Source organism: Eleutherodactylus coqui, chromosome 1, assembly GCF_035609145.1.
Source record: "Eleutherodactylus coqui strain aEleCoq1 chromosome 1, aEleCoq1.hap1, whole genome shotgun sequence".
Lineage (NCBI taxonomy): Eukaryota > Metazoa > Chordata > Amphibia > Anura > Eleutherodactylidae > Eleutherodactylus > Eleutherodactylus coqui.
The window spans coordinates 122630953-122647920 of NC_089837.1; the positions used below are offsets into that span (position 1 = coordinate 122630953).

The following is a 16968-nucleotide window of genomic DNA, read 5'->3' on the forward strand; positions in this document are numbered from 1 at the left end:
AATGGTAATAAAGATCACAGAAAATCATCCATTCATGCAAATTTAAGGTGCCTCCGAATGAACGCAAAAACACATATGCTTGTGTGAAGGAGCCCTTAACCTCCTGTTTCTGCAATCAGGTATAATTGGTCCTCTTTAATTAACCAGCTACGGACTGATGGGCATTGCGAGAGGGGAGGCATTAATGTCATGATGATTTTTAATACCTGTACTGTGACTACATCCTTATCTTGTTCCATTGATAAGGGGGCCTCCTACAACATTGCTTTTGATTCATAGAACTGATTTATTATTGCTCTGCTCTCCAACAAGCAGTATTAATGTAATGTCTTATTTCCATAGGATCAATGATATATCTAACCTTTGTGCTGAGCTGACTGCTTGCTGTACAATACTCAGCTCAGAATGGCTTGGAGTACTGAAGGCTCTCTGTTGCTCCTCCAATCATGTTTGGGGATTTAATGATTTACTCTGCAGTGTGGACGTAAGTGCTGTTATACCAATATGTCCACCTCTTTATCTACAGGTGACCAATCAATAAAACATCAAGACCTTATTAGTACTTACGGTATAATAAAGGGGTTATACTAAGATCACAAGCTATCCGGGGGGGGGGGGGGGGAGGGGTCCCTTGTCCCATTGCTCCTCATTGTGGGCTTACTGCACCCTCTACGGTGAGGAGGAGACTAAATTCAGTGCTGGTTGTACAAGTGGGCTGCTGCTTAATTCACTTTCAGTGGAACTGCAGAGATAACCAATTGGCAAGCGCTCATGTTTTTCTGTCAGCTCCATTGAAATGAATGGAGCGCTGAACGCGCAGGTCAGCCAGTGCTCCGTTCATTCTGACATCACTGTGGGCGGAGAAGCGATCGCGCAGTGACAGCCTGAGGAGGACACGGGACTCCCATTCTCAGGATTGCTGGGGGTTTCAGCGGTGAAACTCCCACTGATCAGCAAGCTATCACTCATCCTGTGGATTGGGAATAACCTGTGATTCTGGTACAACCCCTTTAAACTATGAGTTGCAAAGTATTAATTACTGACAGTGTAGGCTCTGCTGATTGTCCACCAGGAGAATGCGTGGGACGAAATAGGCAAGTCACAGGCTTTACCCTTTACTGTTAGTTCTTCTATAACATGGACTACTGGGAAATGCCAAAGCAACAGATTAATGTTTACTATGTAAATAAGGCTGCACAGTAAATTGAAGAAATCCTACAAAATCTGTTGGACTACCAATAACCTTCCATCCCAGTAGGTGTTTACTATGACATACATCATAAGTTGTGTTACAGTATCTTGTACTGATACTGAGGTAGAGCCTGCATTATAGAGCTACAGGCTCGATGTCTGCTCTGGATATTGTGTTATGGTACGTTATCTGATGTAGGAAAAGCTAACTGTTCCACTAAATTATAGGACCTCAGCTAAATTGCCAAAGGGGAATAAAATGCAAAACAGTGTTCAGAGGTGGATATAAAATTACATTTTCCCAAAAAACTTATTTCCGTCAAAATGACCACTTGCATGCAGAAAGTTAGGGTGATTATACACATTTGCTGTCTATCAGCAAAACGTGTTAATTTCTGTGGGTCTGGCCAATCATCTAATGTGTATGGAGGCCTCCCGACTCTTCCTGATGGCAGATGTTGGGATAAGTATGAGGCAGTTGGAATTCAACTACCGGATTCTTTTGTTCCCAAGGAGTTCAGCTGCTTTCTCATTATTCTGAATGCATGTGCAGCGCCCCATAGGGACACCCCGGACACTTGACATACTTGGGGAGTTGGGAGGGTTAAGTGATGGCTTGTCATTGCGGCACCTACCAGGCTCCTTTCCCAGAGGGATAACACATAGCCAAGGCCAGAGTACAACTGCATGCCACCAAAGACACCCCTAGGATAGGGAATGCCAATAAACAGGATGATGGGGTCCTAATTGTCACGGGTGACGCCACCGTTCCTACACGTATGATATGAATAATCACAGACACACAGTCTTTAAGTACCTCGGGTCCCTAGGAACGGTCAGGGCCTGGTATAAACTTTACTTGAGTAAACTTGCAGAAACAATTATCACAAGGCAATTTAGGTACAGTCTTTACAGTGCAGTCAAAGCAAGAGATCAGATTTCAGGGAGGAAACACAGTATGACACCGCTCCTGCAGTCTACGTTATCTGTCAGGGACCGCTCCTGGAAGGGGAATACTCTGGAGGAGGAAATGGGGTAGGGGTCACACTGCAGACACTCTCGCAGCAATTATTGACTTTGAGTATTTTCACCACTCTCTGGAGACGCATGGGTGTAACAACTGGAGAGAGTACTTCTACGCGGTGATCCTGGCTCTGGATGGCCGTTTAGAAAAACTTGAAGAGTATTTACTTAGTACCTCTGCACTGACCTTGTCAGGAAACGTGATTACTTACAATGTCTCTCTCTATTTAGGGCCCACTCCACTCACATCCAGAATACATTCATCCCAGGATATCTCTCCTCTTCCTCCATCTTCACCACAAGGAAGCTGAAGGTGCTTCCCTGTGGCTATGTGTTTTAGACTCTCTCAACCTCAGAAGATGGGCTCCTTTTTCCGCTCTCAGTCACTCCTATTTATACCTTCACTCATACTACATGACATGACATACTGATACATTTACATGCAGACTATGATTTTATTAAAGTTAACCTCTCAAGCGCCGCAGCTGTGCAACTCACACACTGGAAATGACAAGACAGCTTTGCACAGTGTATCAACATAGGACAAACATGTATGACATTTATGGGGACCAGGATGATGTACTTGGCCACTAGACATGCATGCTCAGTAGCACCAAGCGTGTATGTATAAGGGGGTGTATCAGCCGAAGAAGCATACAACAGTCATGTCTATAGTAAAGTGTAAGGTATTTAGTTCTGATAAATACAAAGCAATGAAGTTGTTCATTAGTACATAATTAACACACATGCAACAGTACGGGAGATTTCTTTTCAATTGTCTGTGTTTTCAGAAGTACCTACATTTGGATTAATGTGCAGAATGAATTATGCTGGGCAAACTAAAATCTTGTATTGGATGATGGTCATACCATTGTATGTTATAGCAATGAGTAACGAGCAATTTACCTGCATGTGCTTGCCTTTCTAATCAGTAGGAGACCTAATGATCAAACATTGATGGAATATCCTTAGGCCCAAAAGTCTACTTTAATCCTTTTGTCATGCCATATTAGAAAAACCAAATTCTTAAACTGAGGTTTCCTTTTATTTATCAAATGAGCCTTGGGTGATGATTACATAGAGACTGGGTAAAATACAGTGACTGGATTATAGCACGCATGATTAGTTTCAGTCTGTATTCAGAGTCGTACCCAAACTTTACTTGACTTTATTCTAACTTTCCTCTTCTTTTCTAGGTTAGTGACCTTTCATTTCATGACTCACTAGCCACTTTTGTTGCTGTTCTAATAGCACGGCATTGCTTTTCACTGGAAGATGTGGTCCAGCATGTTGCGCTTCCATCCCTACTGGCTGCAGGTAGCATCCTTAAATTACTAGGCTTAAGATAGATGACATTAATGATCTGATTACTAGAATAACCTGTACGCTATTACACCTCTAGATTTCCCCTGATTGTTTTGTAACACAAATTGATGTTTGAAGGAACCTTAAGGCCTTAAAATCACGCATCTTGTAGTCTTTATAAATATGTAAAATGTATTGCAATCATAGGTGGTTTGCTTATTTGCTCACCAATACCAGTGGCAGAAGAACTTATGAAGGCTTCAAAATATGCTTCCAACCTTGGTTCCTGAAGATCAGGATATATTAACACAATGCAGACTTGTGTGGCAGAGAGAAATGCCAAAGCGTCAAGGGCAGGTTCATCTAGAATATGTTCTGCCAGAACATTAGTAATACTGAAGTCCATAGTTAATATTTGTAATTCTCCTGCTCCCCTAGTTCAGATTCTATGTCGCTATCTAGGAAGCCAGTCTAGTTTTTTCAAAAGCCCATCTTAAAACACTTTAGGACTAGAGATGAGCGAGCACGCTCGGATAAGTCAGTTACTCGAGCGAGCATCGATCTTCTCGAGTAACTGCATTCTCATCCGAGCAGGCTTGGGGGGCAGCGGGGAGGGAGCGGGGCGGGGGGGGGGGGGTGAGGGAGAGTGAGAGAGATATCTCTCTCTCTCCTCCCCCCCCCGCCGCCCCCCCCCGCTCACCCCTGCCACCCCCCCCCCTATTCCGAGCCTGACCAGTTAGCAGTTACTCGAGAAGAGCGATGCTCGCTCGAGTAACTGCCTTATCCGAGCGTGCTCGCTCATCTCCATTTAGGACTCTTACATTCAAATTCTACCTGCAATTATGTTTGACTATTTACATTATTAATAAAGGTAAGAAAGAAGCACTTTTCACAACTTTAAAAAGACGCACAAGTGGAATTCTATCTTTAATTTTCTGAAACTGTCATCCAAATGACTAAAAATTGACGGCACTTAAGTTGTCAGTAGGCAGTTTTTCCAGGTTGTCTCATTCATTTCAGTGGATGAAAGACATCAGGGATCCAGCCCTGGAACAACATCAGTTGACATCATCCTTGACAGTTGTGATTTTCATCATTAGAGTTTTAAACCTATTTACATCCACATTATGATAGAAGGAAGAGGCTGACCTCAGGGATGTACATCTTTGTATTATTTAATTTATTTCTCATATAAAAGGTTGTTTAAATGCTGCCAGGACTAAGAGAGGAAGTCTGTGAGCTCCGCTGCCCCATCCTAAGAGTGAGCAGCTTTCCTTTATGTTTATGTGTATACAGATAAAACAACGTAGAAGATCCAGATAATCTGTTTAAGGCCCCATTAAGACAGCGATACTCTGGTCAGTATTTAGTGTCAGTATTTGTAAGATGAAACCAGGAGCGGGTCCAAAACACAAAAGAGATTAGAATCTTTCCATTATACTTTTTCTGTATATGTTTCATTGCTGGTTTTGGCTTCCTAATATCGATGTAAAACATTAACCAGAATACTGCCGAATTAATGGGGCCGAAGGGTTAATTCACACGGGGCATAAAAATACTCCACAAACAGATCCACAGCTGTTTTACATGCAGATTTTGATGTAGATGTGGATTATCTGTGGGTATGATGTAGAGTCTACTGTTCGCAAAGGACAAAATCTGCGGTGGTTTTGCTACAGTTTCATGGTACTTTGTACTATTGAGTGAAACGAAACATTAGAACTCTGTTTCGGGTTGAACTTTGCCAAAAAGCTCAGTTCAGCACAAACCCGAACCTTGGTCATCTTCATTTTCTCATTCTTCTTCGAAGACGAAGGATCTTCTTTAGAGATGAGCGAGTAAACTCGCTAAGGCACATTACTCGAGCGAGTAGTGCCTTAGCCGAGTATCTCCCCGCTCGTCTCTAAAGATTCGGGTGCAGCGCGGGTGACAGGTGAGTTGCGGCGGGGAGCGGGGGGGGGAGAGAGAGATCTCCCCTCCGTTCCTTCCCGCTCTCCCCCGCCGCTCCCCGCCCCCCGAATCTTTAGAGACGAGTGGGGAGATACTCGGCTAAGGCACTACTCGCTCGAGTAATGTGCCTTAGCGAATATACTCGCTCATCTCTAATCTTCTTCCTTTTTTTTCTTCTCCTAAGAAGGAAGAAGAAAGAAGAAGACTCTGCTCCTTCATCCCTTTTCTCCTCCCTTTCTTCCTCCTTCTTCCTACTTCCTTTCCTCCTTCTTCCTTCTTTTTTCTTCATCACATGACTACATCTCTAACTACAGCAGTGCACAGTATTGGGAGGTGAGAGGAGTGCAGCACAGGCTGAAATCAATTGCCAATGGTATGGATTTTGCCAGGTTTTTGACGTAGAAGAGCCACAGATTTTGCTGCCAAGTTTTTTCCGTTACAGAGATTCCGCTACTTGTGACCATGCCCTTATGTTATTTTCACATGTACAGTAAAAGAAAAACACCAATTTGCTTTTTTTTTCTTTTTTTTAAGACATATCAAAATGTGTGCCAAAAAGCTACCCCAAGAAAAGCTCTAAACAAAAAGCAAAAGATTAATTGTGTTTTTACAAGGCAAAAAAAAACCACCACAAAAGAGTATGTGCCTAAGGGCTTACTCAGGCAGGTGTATAATAGGTCTGACTGCTGTCCGTATATTTCAGGGTCACCACATAGATCCATTATAGTCTATGGGGTTATTCAGATGGTTCACATGAAAGAAATTGCAATATGTCCTATTCTTATCTGTTTTAAAGTTTTCTATAGCTCATATAGTACACGCCTGGGTGTCCATGTGCTCTTCAATATGTGTTACTCAGGGCAAAAGATACTGCGGTTTCAAAAAAGGCTACAGATGACACCTCTGGGGTGGTACTTTAACCCCTTAGTGACCAAGCCTGTTTGCGCCTTAATGACCAGGCCAAATTTTGCAAATCTGACATGTGTCACTTTAACATGGAAAAACACCAGAAAGGTTTTGTATATCCAAGCGATTCTGACATTGTTTTTTCACCACATGTTGTACTTCATTTAGGCGGAAAAAAAGACCGATAGAATTTGTGTTTATTTATTAAAAGCGCCAAAATTTGGAAAATTTTGAGAAAATCGTCATTTTTTCACATTTCCAACTGCAATATCTCAAATATGTGCAATCATAATATAGAAATTTTTGCTAAGATAAATATTTCCATCCGTTTACTTTATTTTGGGCGCACATTGGAAAAACTTTCGTTTTTTTTTTTAACCATTTAGGAGACGTACAAATTTAACATTACTTTTCAGCATTTTGAGGAACACTTTGTTTTCCTACATCAAGCCAAGATTCCAAAGGCTCATAGGAGTCAAAATGATAGATACCCCCCACAAGGGACACCATTTTAAAAACTACACCCCTTAACGTATTCACTGAAGGGTGTCATGAGTATTTTAACCCCACAGTTTTTTTTTCAGGAGTCAATGCAATTTAGAAGAGAAAAACTAAAATTTCATATTTTTGCAAATATGTCATTTTAAAGACAGGACTTTTTTCTATAGTACACATGAAAATGAGGATTTGCACCCCAGAATGGATACCCCTGTTTGTCCCGTGCTCAGAAACATACCCATTGTGGCCCTAGTATTACATCTGTATGCACAATGGGGCCCAAAATGAAAGGAGCAACCGGTGGCTTTCGGAACAGAAATTTTGCTTGAAGGAGATTTAGGCCCTATTGCACACTTGTAGAGCCATTGAGTGACCAAAATAATGGAGAACCCCCACAAGTGACCCCATTTTGAAAAGTAGACCCCTTAACGAATTTATCTAGGGGTACGATGACTTTTCTTACTTCACAGTTTTTGAATGAATCTAAGCCAAGCAGAAGGAAAAAATTATGATTTTCATTTTTTTGGCAATTGTGTCAATTTAAAAACAGGTTTTTTTTGTACAGTGTACATAGGAATGAAGATGTTCACCCCAAAATGGGTACCCCTGTTTGTCCCGTGTTCAGAAATATACCCATTGGGGCCGTAATCTACTTAAAGGAAACATGGCTAGGCCTATAATGGAAGGAGCACCCGTTGGATTTCAGGGTACAACTGAATAAATTCCCGGCCCCATTGCCCACTTGTAGAGACATTGAGCGGCCAAAACGAAAAAGAAACCCCACAAATGACCCCTTAACAAATTCATCTAGGGGTGTACTGCGTATTTTGACCCCACAGTATTTGACTGAATCTAAGCAAAGCAGAAGGAAAAAATTACGATTTTCATTTTTTTGGCAATTTTGTCAATTTAAAAACTGTTTTTTTTGTACAGCACACATAGGAATGAAGACGTTCACCCCAAAATGGATACCCCTGTTTGTCCCCTGTTCAGAAACATACCCATTGTGGCCCTAAACGGATCCCAGCTGTGAGCCCGGCTGTGAGCCTGCGTACGGCTGCGTAATGTACTGCGCATAACTGCCTACTCACACAGGCGGTCATGCGCAGTACTTTTTTTTGTTTGTATTTCCCGCACAGTCGCTTAGCGATGACGCGGGTACCCGCAGCCCGCATACAACGTAGTTGCGTATGGGCTGCGGGTATATCCACGACCATGCAACACAATGGGCTCTATGTTGCGGATATCCGCAGTAAAATAGAGCCTGCTGCATTCTCTTTTCTGCGAGTGGATTACGCAATTCCAACCCGCTAATGTGAGCGGAATTGTGTAATCCAATGCGATTGATCTGCGTATTACCGCTAATCAAACGCATGCGGAATCCGTAATTCGTATCCGGTCATGTGAGACCAACCTAAGGTAGATCGCTACCTTTTTATCATGTGACCTGGGACCACTCAACGAGGCCACCCGTCACTGCTCCAGGCTCTCAGTGACCAACGGAGATTTTAAATTTCTTGGGCTCCCCGACTCCTGCGCATGTGTCCGGCGTTTTGCCGGCGGTCGCATGCGCAGAATCCGGGAAAGTTCATGGAGGAAGATCACCCCGGGGTGCAAATACGGAGGCCTCCGGTAAAAAGTTTCATCTCCTCTCACTGATCGCATCGGTAAGGGGAGATGAAACTAACTTTAAAAAAAAAAAACTTTTACGCGATCGCGATTATAAATTGGATAACGGCGAACATGTGATCAGGAACCGCTCACTGCAGCCCCACGTGAAATGTCCAGGCTCTCGGCTAAGTTTTGTAGCCAAGAGCAAGGAGATTTTAAGTTATCCTGGCAATCCACGGCTTTTGTGCATGCGTCTGCCGCTTTGGCGACGGCCGCATGCGCAGAAGCTGTGGTAAGGTCCGCGGATAAATCTGGGGGCCTTACATACGTAATTTCATCCTCCCTCACGGATATGATCCGTGAGGGGAGATGAAATGTAAGCGTTTTAAACTTTTCTTTTTACTTTTTAAACTTTTTTAAAAACTTTTTTACACTTTTTTTAAATTACTTTTTTACACTTTTTTTTAACTTTAAATGATCACTGCTATCCATTCGATAACAGTGATCATCTCTGCAGGGACATTCCTCTGCTCCAGGCTACACATGGCAGCCAGGAGCAGAGGGATTTTAAATTTCCCGGGTCCTGAGCCCCTCTGTGCATGCGCCCGATGTCAATCATCGGGCGCGCATGCGCAGAAGGGGACTCAGGTCTTCCGGGACGCCGCTGAGGACCTGGAGTGAGTATTTTCACCTCCCCTCATGGATCGGATCCATGAGGGGAGGTAAAATTAAGCTGATTTTTACTTTTTTTTAACTTTTTCGCGATCGCCGCTATCCACTGGATAGCGGCGATCGCGGATCCGGGAACTGCTTGCCACGGTCCCCGGGGACATCTCCTGGTTCCCAGCTACCTTCAGGAGCCGGGAACCAGGAGATTTTAAACTCCCCGGGGTTCCCATTCTTCTGCGCACGCGCGTGACGTCATTCGTCTGGCGCGCATGCGCAGAAGAGCCGCGCCGGATCCCGGAGGACCCTTTCTCCGTGGCAGACATCGGGGAACCTGGGTGAGTAATTTCAGCTGCCCTGATGGATCCAATCCATCAGGGCAGCTGAATATTTAACTTTATTTACTTTTTTTTACACTTTATTGCGATCGGCGCTATCCATTGGATAGCGCCGATCGCAATGCCGGGGGGGGACTGCCCGCAGCCCAGGATGACAGCTCCATGCTGTCGGCTACCTGCGGGCACCGACAGCATGGAGCTGTCACGTCCATAGCCCACGGGGCTTTATTCTCTGCAGGACGCATGTTTTTACGTCCTCAGAGAATAAAGCCCACTTGGGCAGGACGGAAAAACACTATGGGCTGGTCGTTAAGGGGTTAAAGCGATCCTCTGGTCCTGGACAAACACTGTGCATTAGTATACATCAAAGTCTGATTGTTTTCAGTGAGAGAAACCAAGTAATCTTGTAGATATGATACCTTTTACCGGCTAACAAAAATACATGATGTTACAGCAAGCTTTCGGATGTTCTATCGATCCTTCATCAAGCTAAAATGAAACTGCTTTGGATTGGGCACATATATAATATACAAATAACTCTATTTACTCATAACTCAGAGTCCCACCTCCTGTATGTGGAAAACAGGATCCACAAATTAATCTTTTGCTACCTTGTGGATGGTAGTACTGCCCAGTAAGGGCAATTCAGACAAGCAGGACTTAAAAGTGGAATACGGTTGATTTCATGCGCAGGTTTTTGTGCCAATACCAGAAGGGGATCCAGCAGGAAGGAGAAGTATAAGACCTTCTCTTAAAATTCACATAATATCTTTGGAATTCATTTATGGCTTTGGCTCAACTGTCAAAAAAACCTTGTGTGTAAAACTGTCCTACGGGTATATTCACATGTAGCGGAAAGCCTGTGGATTTTCCGCATTGCCTTCATTGGGAGCACATCTCCTGGCAGAGATGTGCTGATGACAAGTGAGCATTTTTTGCCCACACAAAAGAGCTGACAAATGAGCCTTTTCTTGTTTGTTGGCTGATCGTGGGCACATTTACATGAGATGATGATAAGATAAACAAATGTTCATTCCTAATCATTGGCTTAAGAGCTACCCAACTGCAACACAACTAAAATCATTGAATATACGTATGTAAAATGCATTAGTGCAATATTCTGTTTATACAAAAAAGTTCCAACCACACTTGTCTACTTGTCAATGTAAGGATGCAGTGCAGGTGATAGTCACCTTAAACACGGACATACTTAATGATAGAGCTTTTCTTTACAGCTTGTGGGGACCCAGATGCTGAACCAGGTGCTAGAATGACATGTCGCCTCCTTCTACATCTGCTGAGAACACCGCAGATCAGCACATATGGAGTGACAAATGGTGAGTTCGTTCTGTAAGCTAAAGCAAATGGAATACTTGGAAAATAGATTGCCTTAAATGTAATTGTGTGGTCTATGGCTGTATGCGTAATGGTACTGCACTTTCTTAATTACATACATGAATGGGTTGACCTTTAAAAAAACATTATACCACACACAAGGCTGATAATAACAAAGCCACATAGTCATATGCCAATAGTTCAAGAGTTCCTTAAACATAGTAAATGGTTAGAACCGGCAGCAGATGGGTAGACGAGCTGAGTCAATGCCAAGGGGTATAGCTTTTGCTGTTAACAGATACCTAAAGGGCCTTATTTCAGAGACCCAGAGCTATGAGGGAGAGTCCTTTATAAAACCCAGGGCAGCAGGTGTTTTGGGAATGACAAAGGAATTAGCGCTACTGGCGCCAGGGGCCACATGTGCAGATTGCCAGAAAAGCCAGAAGACCAAAGTGAGCAGCTGTGGCTCATTGAGGGGAGGAGGAGAGCACACCAGATAGGAACCCAATTCCACGGAGAGGGTGACCGCTGCCTGACCATATAGAATTAGGTAGTGAAAAAGTAGCATGAATATACTGTAGAACATGTAAACTTCATGGTGATTTTGCTCCAGTCAAAACTGAATGCATAGCTGCAACAATGCAAATGTTTATACTTCCAGGAAGCCCTAGAGCAGTCCAGGACTTCTGAAGCTTTTTTCTACTACGGCCTAACCAGACAGAACATTGTGATACCAAATTTATATAGGTTTTTTGTTGTACTAGTTTTAAATTTTTATTTTTTTTAAATAAGTTTCTCTCTGTTGCCATATTTTCACATTCATACCTTTTTTAATTTTTGCGTGAATGGTCCTGTGTATTGATTTGTTTTTTGAAGGATGACCTGTTGTTTCTAATGGTAGCATTTTGTGGTATATATGACTTTTTGGGTGACCAAGAAAACTGCAATACTAGTGTTATGTATTTTTTCTGTCTTCACCTTTATAAGATAAATAGTGCTTTACTTTAATAGACATGATTTTTATGGATGGGATGATACCAAATATATATATTTTATTATAAAAATGGGAAAAGGGTATTTTTAAACTTTTTATATATGTTTTATTTTTTTATATTACCGTATATACTCAAGTATAAGCCGACACGAGTATAAGACGAGACAATAAGTTTCACCACAAAAAACTGGGAAAATTTATTGACTCGAGTATAAGCCGAGCTGTACTCCAGTATATACTAGTTAAAAAGAAAACCTCCATACTCACCTCCCAGCTGGCGTCTGTGTCTGTGTGACAAGCTACTTGAATTCTTCCCGCTGTCATCCCCCGCTGTCCTCTCTGCCTCTGCCAGTGCTATGTAAGTAAGCACTGTGATTGAATTGAGCGCCAGCGAATCACAGCTGGCGCTCGATCCAATCACAGCGCTTACTTACACAGCACTGACCGCAGAGGATTTGAAAGCCGAGCAGGGAGATGACAGCCTGGAGAATTCTAAAACAGCTTAATTGGCTGTGAATGATCGAGCAATGGCTGTGATTGGCTGACGCTGGATCCAATCACAGCTCTTACTTACACAGCGCTGACGGCGGGGGATAACAGAGCCAAGCAAAGAGGATGGCGGGGGATAACAGCGGAGAGAATTGAAGCAGCCTGCCGCACCGCCGCTGGGGACACAGACGCCAGCTGGGAGGTGAGTATGGAGGTTTTTTTTTTAAGCCGTCCCTGACTCGAATATAAGCCAAGGGGGGCTTTTTCAGCACAAAAAAAATGTGCTGAAAAACTAGGCTTATACTCGAGTATATACAGTAATTAAAACTTTTTAACCTGTTATTATTTTTAGTCCCTACAGGTATTGCGTAAAAGGCAGGAATACATGGCGGCCCTGGAGGCCTCCACAAGGCCCCAGGCTGCCATGACATCGGGAACAGGTGCCAGCAATCTCATTGTAGGTGAGCTTTTACAGTGACAGAGGGAAGTCCCTCTCATTGTTGGGATATTTAAATGCTTCTGTCAGGATTGACAGCGACATCTAAATGGTTAACTTCTGGGATGGGAGTAATCTCCAATCTTGGCAGCTAAAAAATGAGCCAACACCTGCCAAACTTGAAGCGGGCATGTTGAACTTGACTGGGATGAATCCAAGTCACTTAAAAAAATTTATGTATGTGTGCAGTTAGACAAAAGTAAATTTTTTGATGCTACTGTCTATAAAGGCAATCATCTCCATGAGGATTCGGTTTTATGACATGCCCAGTAAAAAATTTAAATGCACTTGTTAGATTTTGTAGTTTTTTTTATAACCCCTTTCCTGTGTTTTATGGAGTGATGGAAACAGACCTGAGGTAAATGAATAGATGTATGATCAGTCGCTAGAACTTCTAACTGCACATTGGAAAAAATAAAGTTTGTGTACGAGCACCTGAGTTGTTGGAAGTATGTCTGACCAATCCAGCACAGTGCCCTCAGCGTGGAGGTCCTCCACCCTAATGAGATCTCCATCCGACCCTGTACAATACAGTCCAGTTTGGGACACAACTTCAATGAAAAAAAGGTTTAGGGAGCAAAATTCACAAAAGGGCAACTAAATTAAAAAGGGATGATGTCAGTTATGATTTTCTCCATGTACTCTATTCACCCTATAGAGTAAAAGGCTATTTATCTTGATAAAAATGTGTTAACAGTCTCTACATTTCTGTGATAGCGGACTGTATTTGTGGAGTGTGTGTATTTATATGCATATGTGTGTATTTATTGGCTGTGCTACATTATGATTTCACAATAGAGGGAATCATAAATGAAGCAATTGTGTATTTATAAGCTGCATATTCTTTTGTTATTACAGTAGAGTGTCTGCAAAGTAAATAAACAAAGTCTTGTATTTGTACACTGAGCTCTATTGTATCACAATAAAGCACCTCATAAAAATAAATGTGAAAAAGCCCTCATGTTTCGATGTCCTCGTGATGGTAGGATCAGAAACATTAAATTCTAAGCTGCCGGATCCCTTAATGATTTGAAAAACAATCAAAAAATAGATATGTTCACTTTACAATGTGGGCAGTCTCATTGCATATTTTCTAGAAGATTCTTACGTAAGATGATGGAGCAGCTCACTGATTGGGGCTCTGTGCCCTCTACCTTGTCAAAGTTAGTAAAGTTGTTTAACATTGTTGAAAAGGTAGGTGTTTTAATGTTCAGTGGTTATGTGAGAGTGCAGTATGGGGCTTGGGCTATAAAAACCATGTTCCCAAGCTGAAGAGAGGTTCTTCACATATTAGGAGAGTAGAACGGTTGGGCAGTAAGTACATCATGGTGGATTTCAAGTTGAGTGCTCCTGTAGAAGAATCCTCAGCAGTGCAGAGTTGTAGCAGTGGTGTGTGTACAGACAAAGTGACTATTGGAAATTATTGCCCCTGAACCATTGCCTGGGTTCACCCGAGTCTGCTAGAAGAGTGAATTCCTGGGAGGTAAAGGCTGCTGTTGTAGTGTATGAAGAGTGATCCAACTGGAGTAGCACTAAGCCAGTGCCAAGGCAGTAAACTATACTGCTGTTTCCATCATACAGTATCTACTTTTATACCAACATTCTGAGTTATCTTCAGTAAACAAACTGTGCAAGCAACGTATCATTATCTGTTTTCTCTTGTGCTATTTTGTCTGACCCCACGAGACACAAGCAATGATCGATATGACTTTTGCTCAGCTTGTACCACATCCATATATTTTGCACAGATCAGATATTGTTACCATAGCTGATCGAGGACCTCCAGACCCATTTGGTGAGTCGGCAGAATAGCTCTTAGTAGAGTTGAGCGAGCACCCAAATGCTCGGGTCCTCGTTATTCGAGTCAAGCTTTTCGTTAAATTCGAGAGCTCTATTCGAGTAACGAACCCCATTGACTTCAATAGGAGACTCGAGCATTTTTGTATGGGGCCCGCCGGGTGCCGAGCTTTTTTTTTTTCCTGTGTTCGTGTTCTCTCTCTCTCTCCCCTCTGCCAAGCCAGCCACAAACTACCGTTTATGTGCGCAGCGGGGAGGGGTCAAATCTGACATGTCAGCGGCGGGGAGGGGACAAAACTGGGGCAGGGTCGAACACGGCGTGATGCTCGCTCGAGTAGCGAGCACCATCGCAAATGCTAATACTCGAACGACCATCAAGCTCGGAAGAGTATGTTCGCTCAACTCTAGCTCTTAGCCAAAACAGTTATGTTATGTCCATGGACAGCCAGGAAGCACTAGAAAATGTTTATTTTTCAGATAATATAGTAATGGACAGTGATATAATGTGGTAATTCACAACATATGCCTATTCAATATTATGTATTTGTGTCAGTTTTGCCTTTTAAAACATATGACAGTTTTGATTACATAGTTTCCGCTCTTATAGGTATTGCCAACAACATTATGAAGAATTGTGTCTTTGACTGTTTTTTTTACATCAACTCGTGATATGTGACCACTAAAATAAAAAGCATCCAAATTTCTGGGGGGTGAGAAAGCAATACTGCTATCTAGAAAGGGATGTACCTAGCATATATGGAAACCAGGCAAGCAGCATAGGAGCTTTAACTGCTGAAGCTGGGAATCAGAAGGACCTGTCGTGTGTAACTAGCAAACAAAGCATTGCAAATTAAAGGGGTTGTTTAGGGTTAGAAAAACATGGCTGCTTTCTTCCAAACACAGTGCCACCCTTGTCCATAGGGTTGCGTCTGGTATTGTAGCTCAGCTCTCATTCACTTCAATGGAGCTGAGCAGCAATACCACACACAACCCTGTGTTTAGAAGAAACAGCCATGCTTTTTAACCCTAGACAACCCCTTTAATTAAGTTTTTGGTACACTTATTTTAGTACATCTGTGTGAAATAGAACTGTATTGAAAAAGGGAAAGACTTTTTGCGCAAGTTGTTGTCTGAGTTCACATGGTTTATTTGGCAGCATTGGGCTGCTTAAAAAGATAGAAGTTGACTAGAGATGAGTGAGCACCAAAATGCTCAGGTGCTCGTTACTCGGGACGAAATTTTCGCGATGCTCGAGGGTTCGTTTCGAGTAACGAACCCCATTGAAGTCAATGGGCAACCCGAGCATTTTTGTATATCGCTGATGCTCGCTAAGGTTTTCATTTGTGAAAATCGGGGCAATTCAAGAAAGTGATGGGAACGACACAGCAACGGATAGGGCAGGCGAGGGGCTACATGTTGGGCTGCATCTCAAGTTCCCAGGTCCCACTATTAAGCCACAATAGCGGCAAGAGTGCCCCCCCCCCCGCACTGTCAGCATAAAGATCGTTCTCCTCTGCCATAGCTGTAACAGCTGTGGCAGAGAAGAACGATGTTTGCCCATTGAATTCAATGGAGCCGGCAATACAGCAGGTTCCACTGAAAGCAATGGGCTGCCGGCGATCGCGGGATGAATTGTCGGGAAGGGCTTAAATATATAAGCCCTTCCCTGCAATTCATCCAGAAATGTGTTACAATAAAAATATATACCGTATATACCGGCGTATAAGGCGACGGGGCGTATAAGACGACCCCCCAACTGTCACCTTATACGCCGGGAATACAGCGGAGCAAAGAATAAAAATCATTACTCACTTCCCCCAGCGTTCTGCAGCGTTCTGCGGCGCTGCTGCAGGCTGTCGCTCCCTCCGGGTCCCCGGCAGAGCATTGCTTTCTGGACGCAGGGCTTGAAATCCCCGCCTCCAGAAAACACACGTGCCTTCAGCCAATCACAGCCATTCAATGACATCATTGTCATTGGCTGTGATTGGCTGAAGGCACGTGTGTTTTCTGGAGGCGGGGATTTAAAGCCCTGCGTCCAGAAAGCAATGCTCTGCCGGGGACCAGGAGGGAGCGACAGCCTGCAGCAGCGCCGCAGAACGCCGGGGGAGGTGAGTAATGAATTTTTATTCTTTGCTCCGCTGTATTCCCGACGTATAAGGTGACAGTTGGGGAGTCGTCTTATACGCCCCGTCGCCTTATACGCCGGTATATACGGTATATATTTTTATTGTAACACATTTCTGGATGAATTGCAGGGAAGGGCTTATATATTTAAGCCCTTCCCGACAATTCATCCCGCGATCGCCGCCAGCCCATTGCTTTCAGTGGAACCTGCTGTATTGCCGGCTCCATTGAATTCAATGGGCAAA

At 43.2% G+C, this 16968-nt stretch overlaps 1 protein-coding gene across 1 annotated transcript in view; it reads left to right on the top strand.

Moving 5' to 3' along the window:
- Positions 1-16968, top strand: part of MED12L (mediator complex subunit 12L) — a 504977-nt gene that overhangs the window by 384023 nt on the left and 103986 nt on the right. Inside the window, exons 23-25 of the mRNA XM_066599797.1 lie at positions 343-484; positions 3411-3531; positions 10724-10825. Coding sequence (XP_066455894.1) covers positions 343-484; positions 3411-3531; positions 10724-10825 — 365 coding nt within the window. The remainder of the gene's footprint in view (positions 1-342; positions 485-3410; positions 3532-10723; positions 10826-16968) is intronic.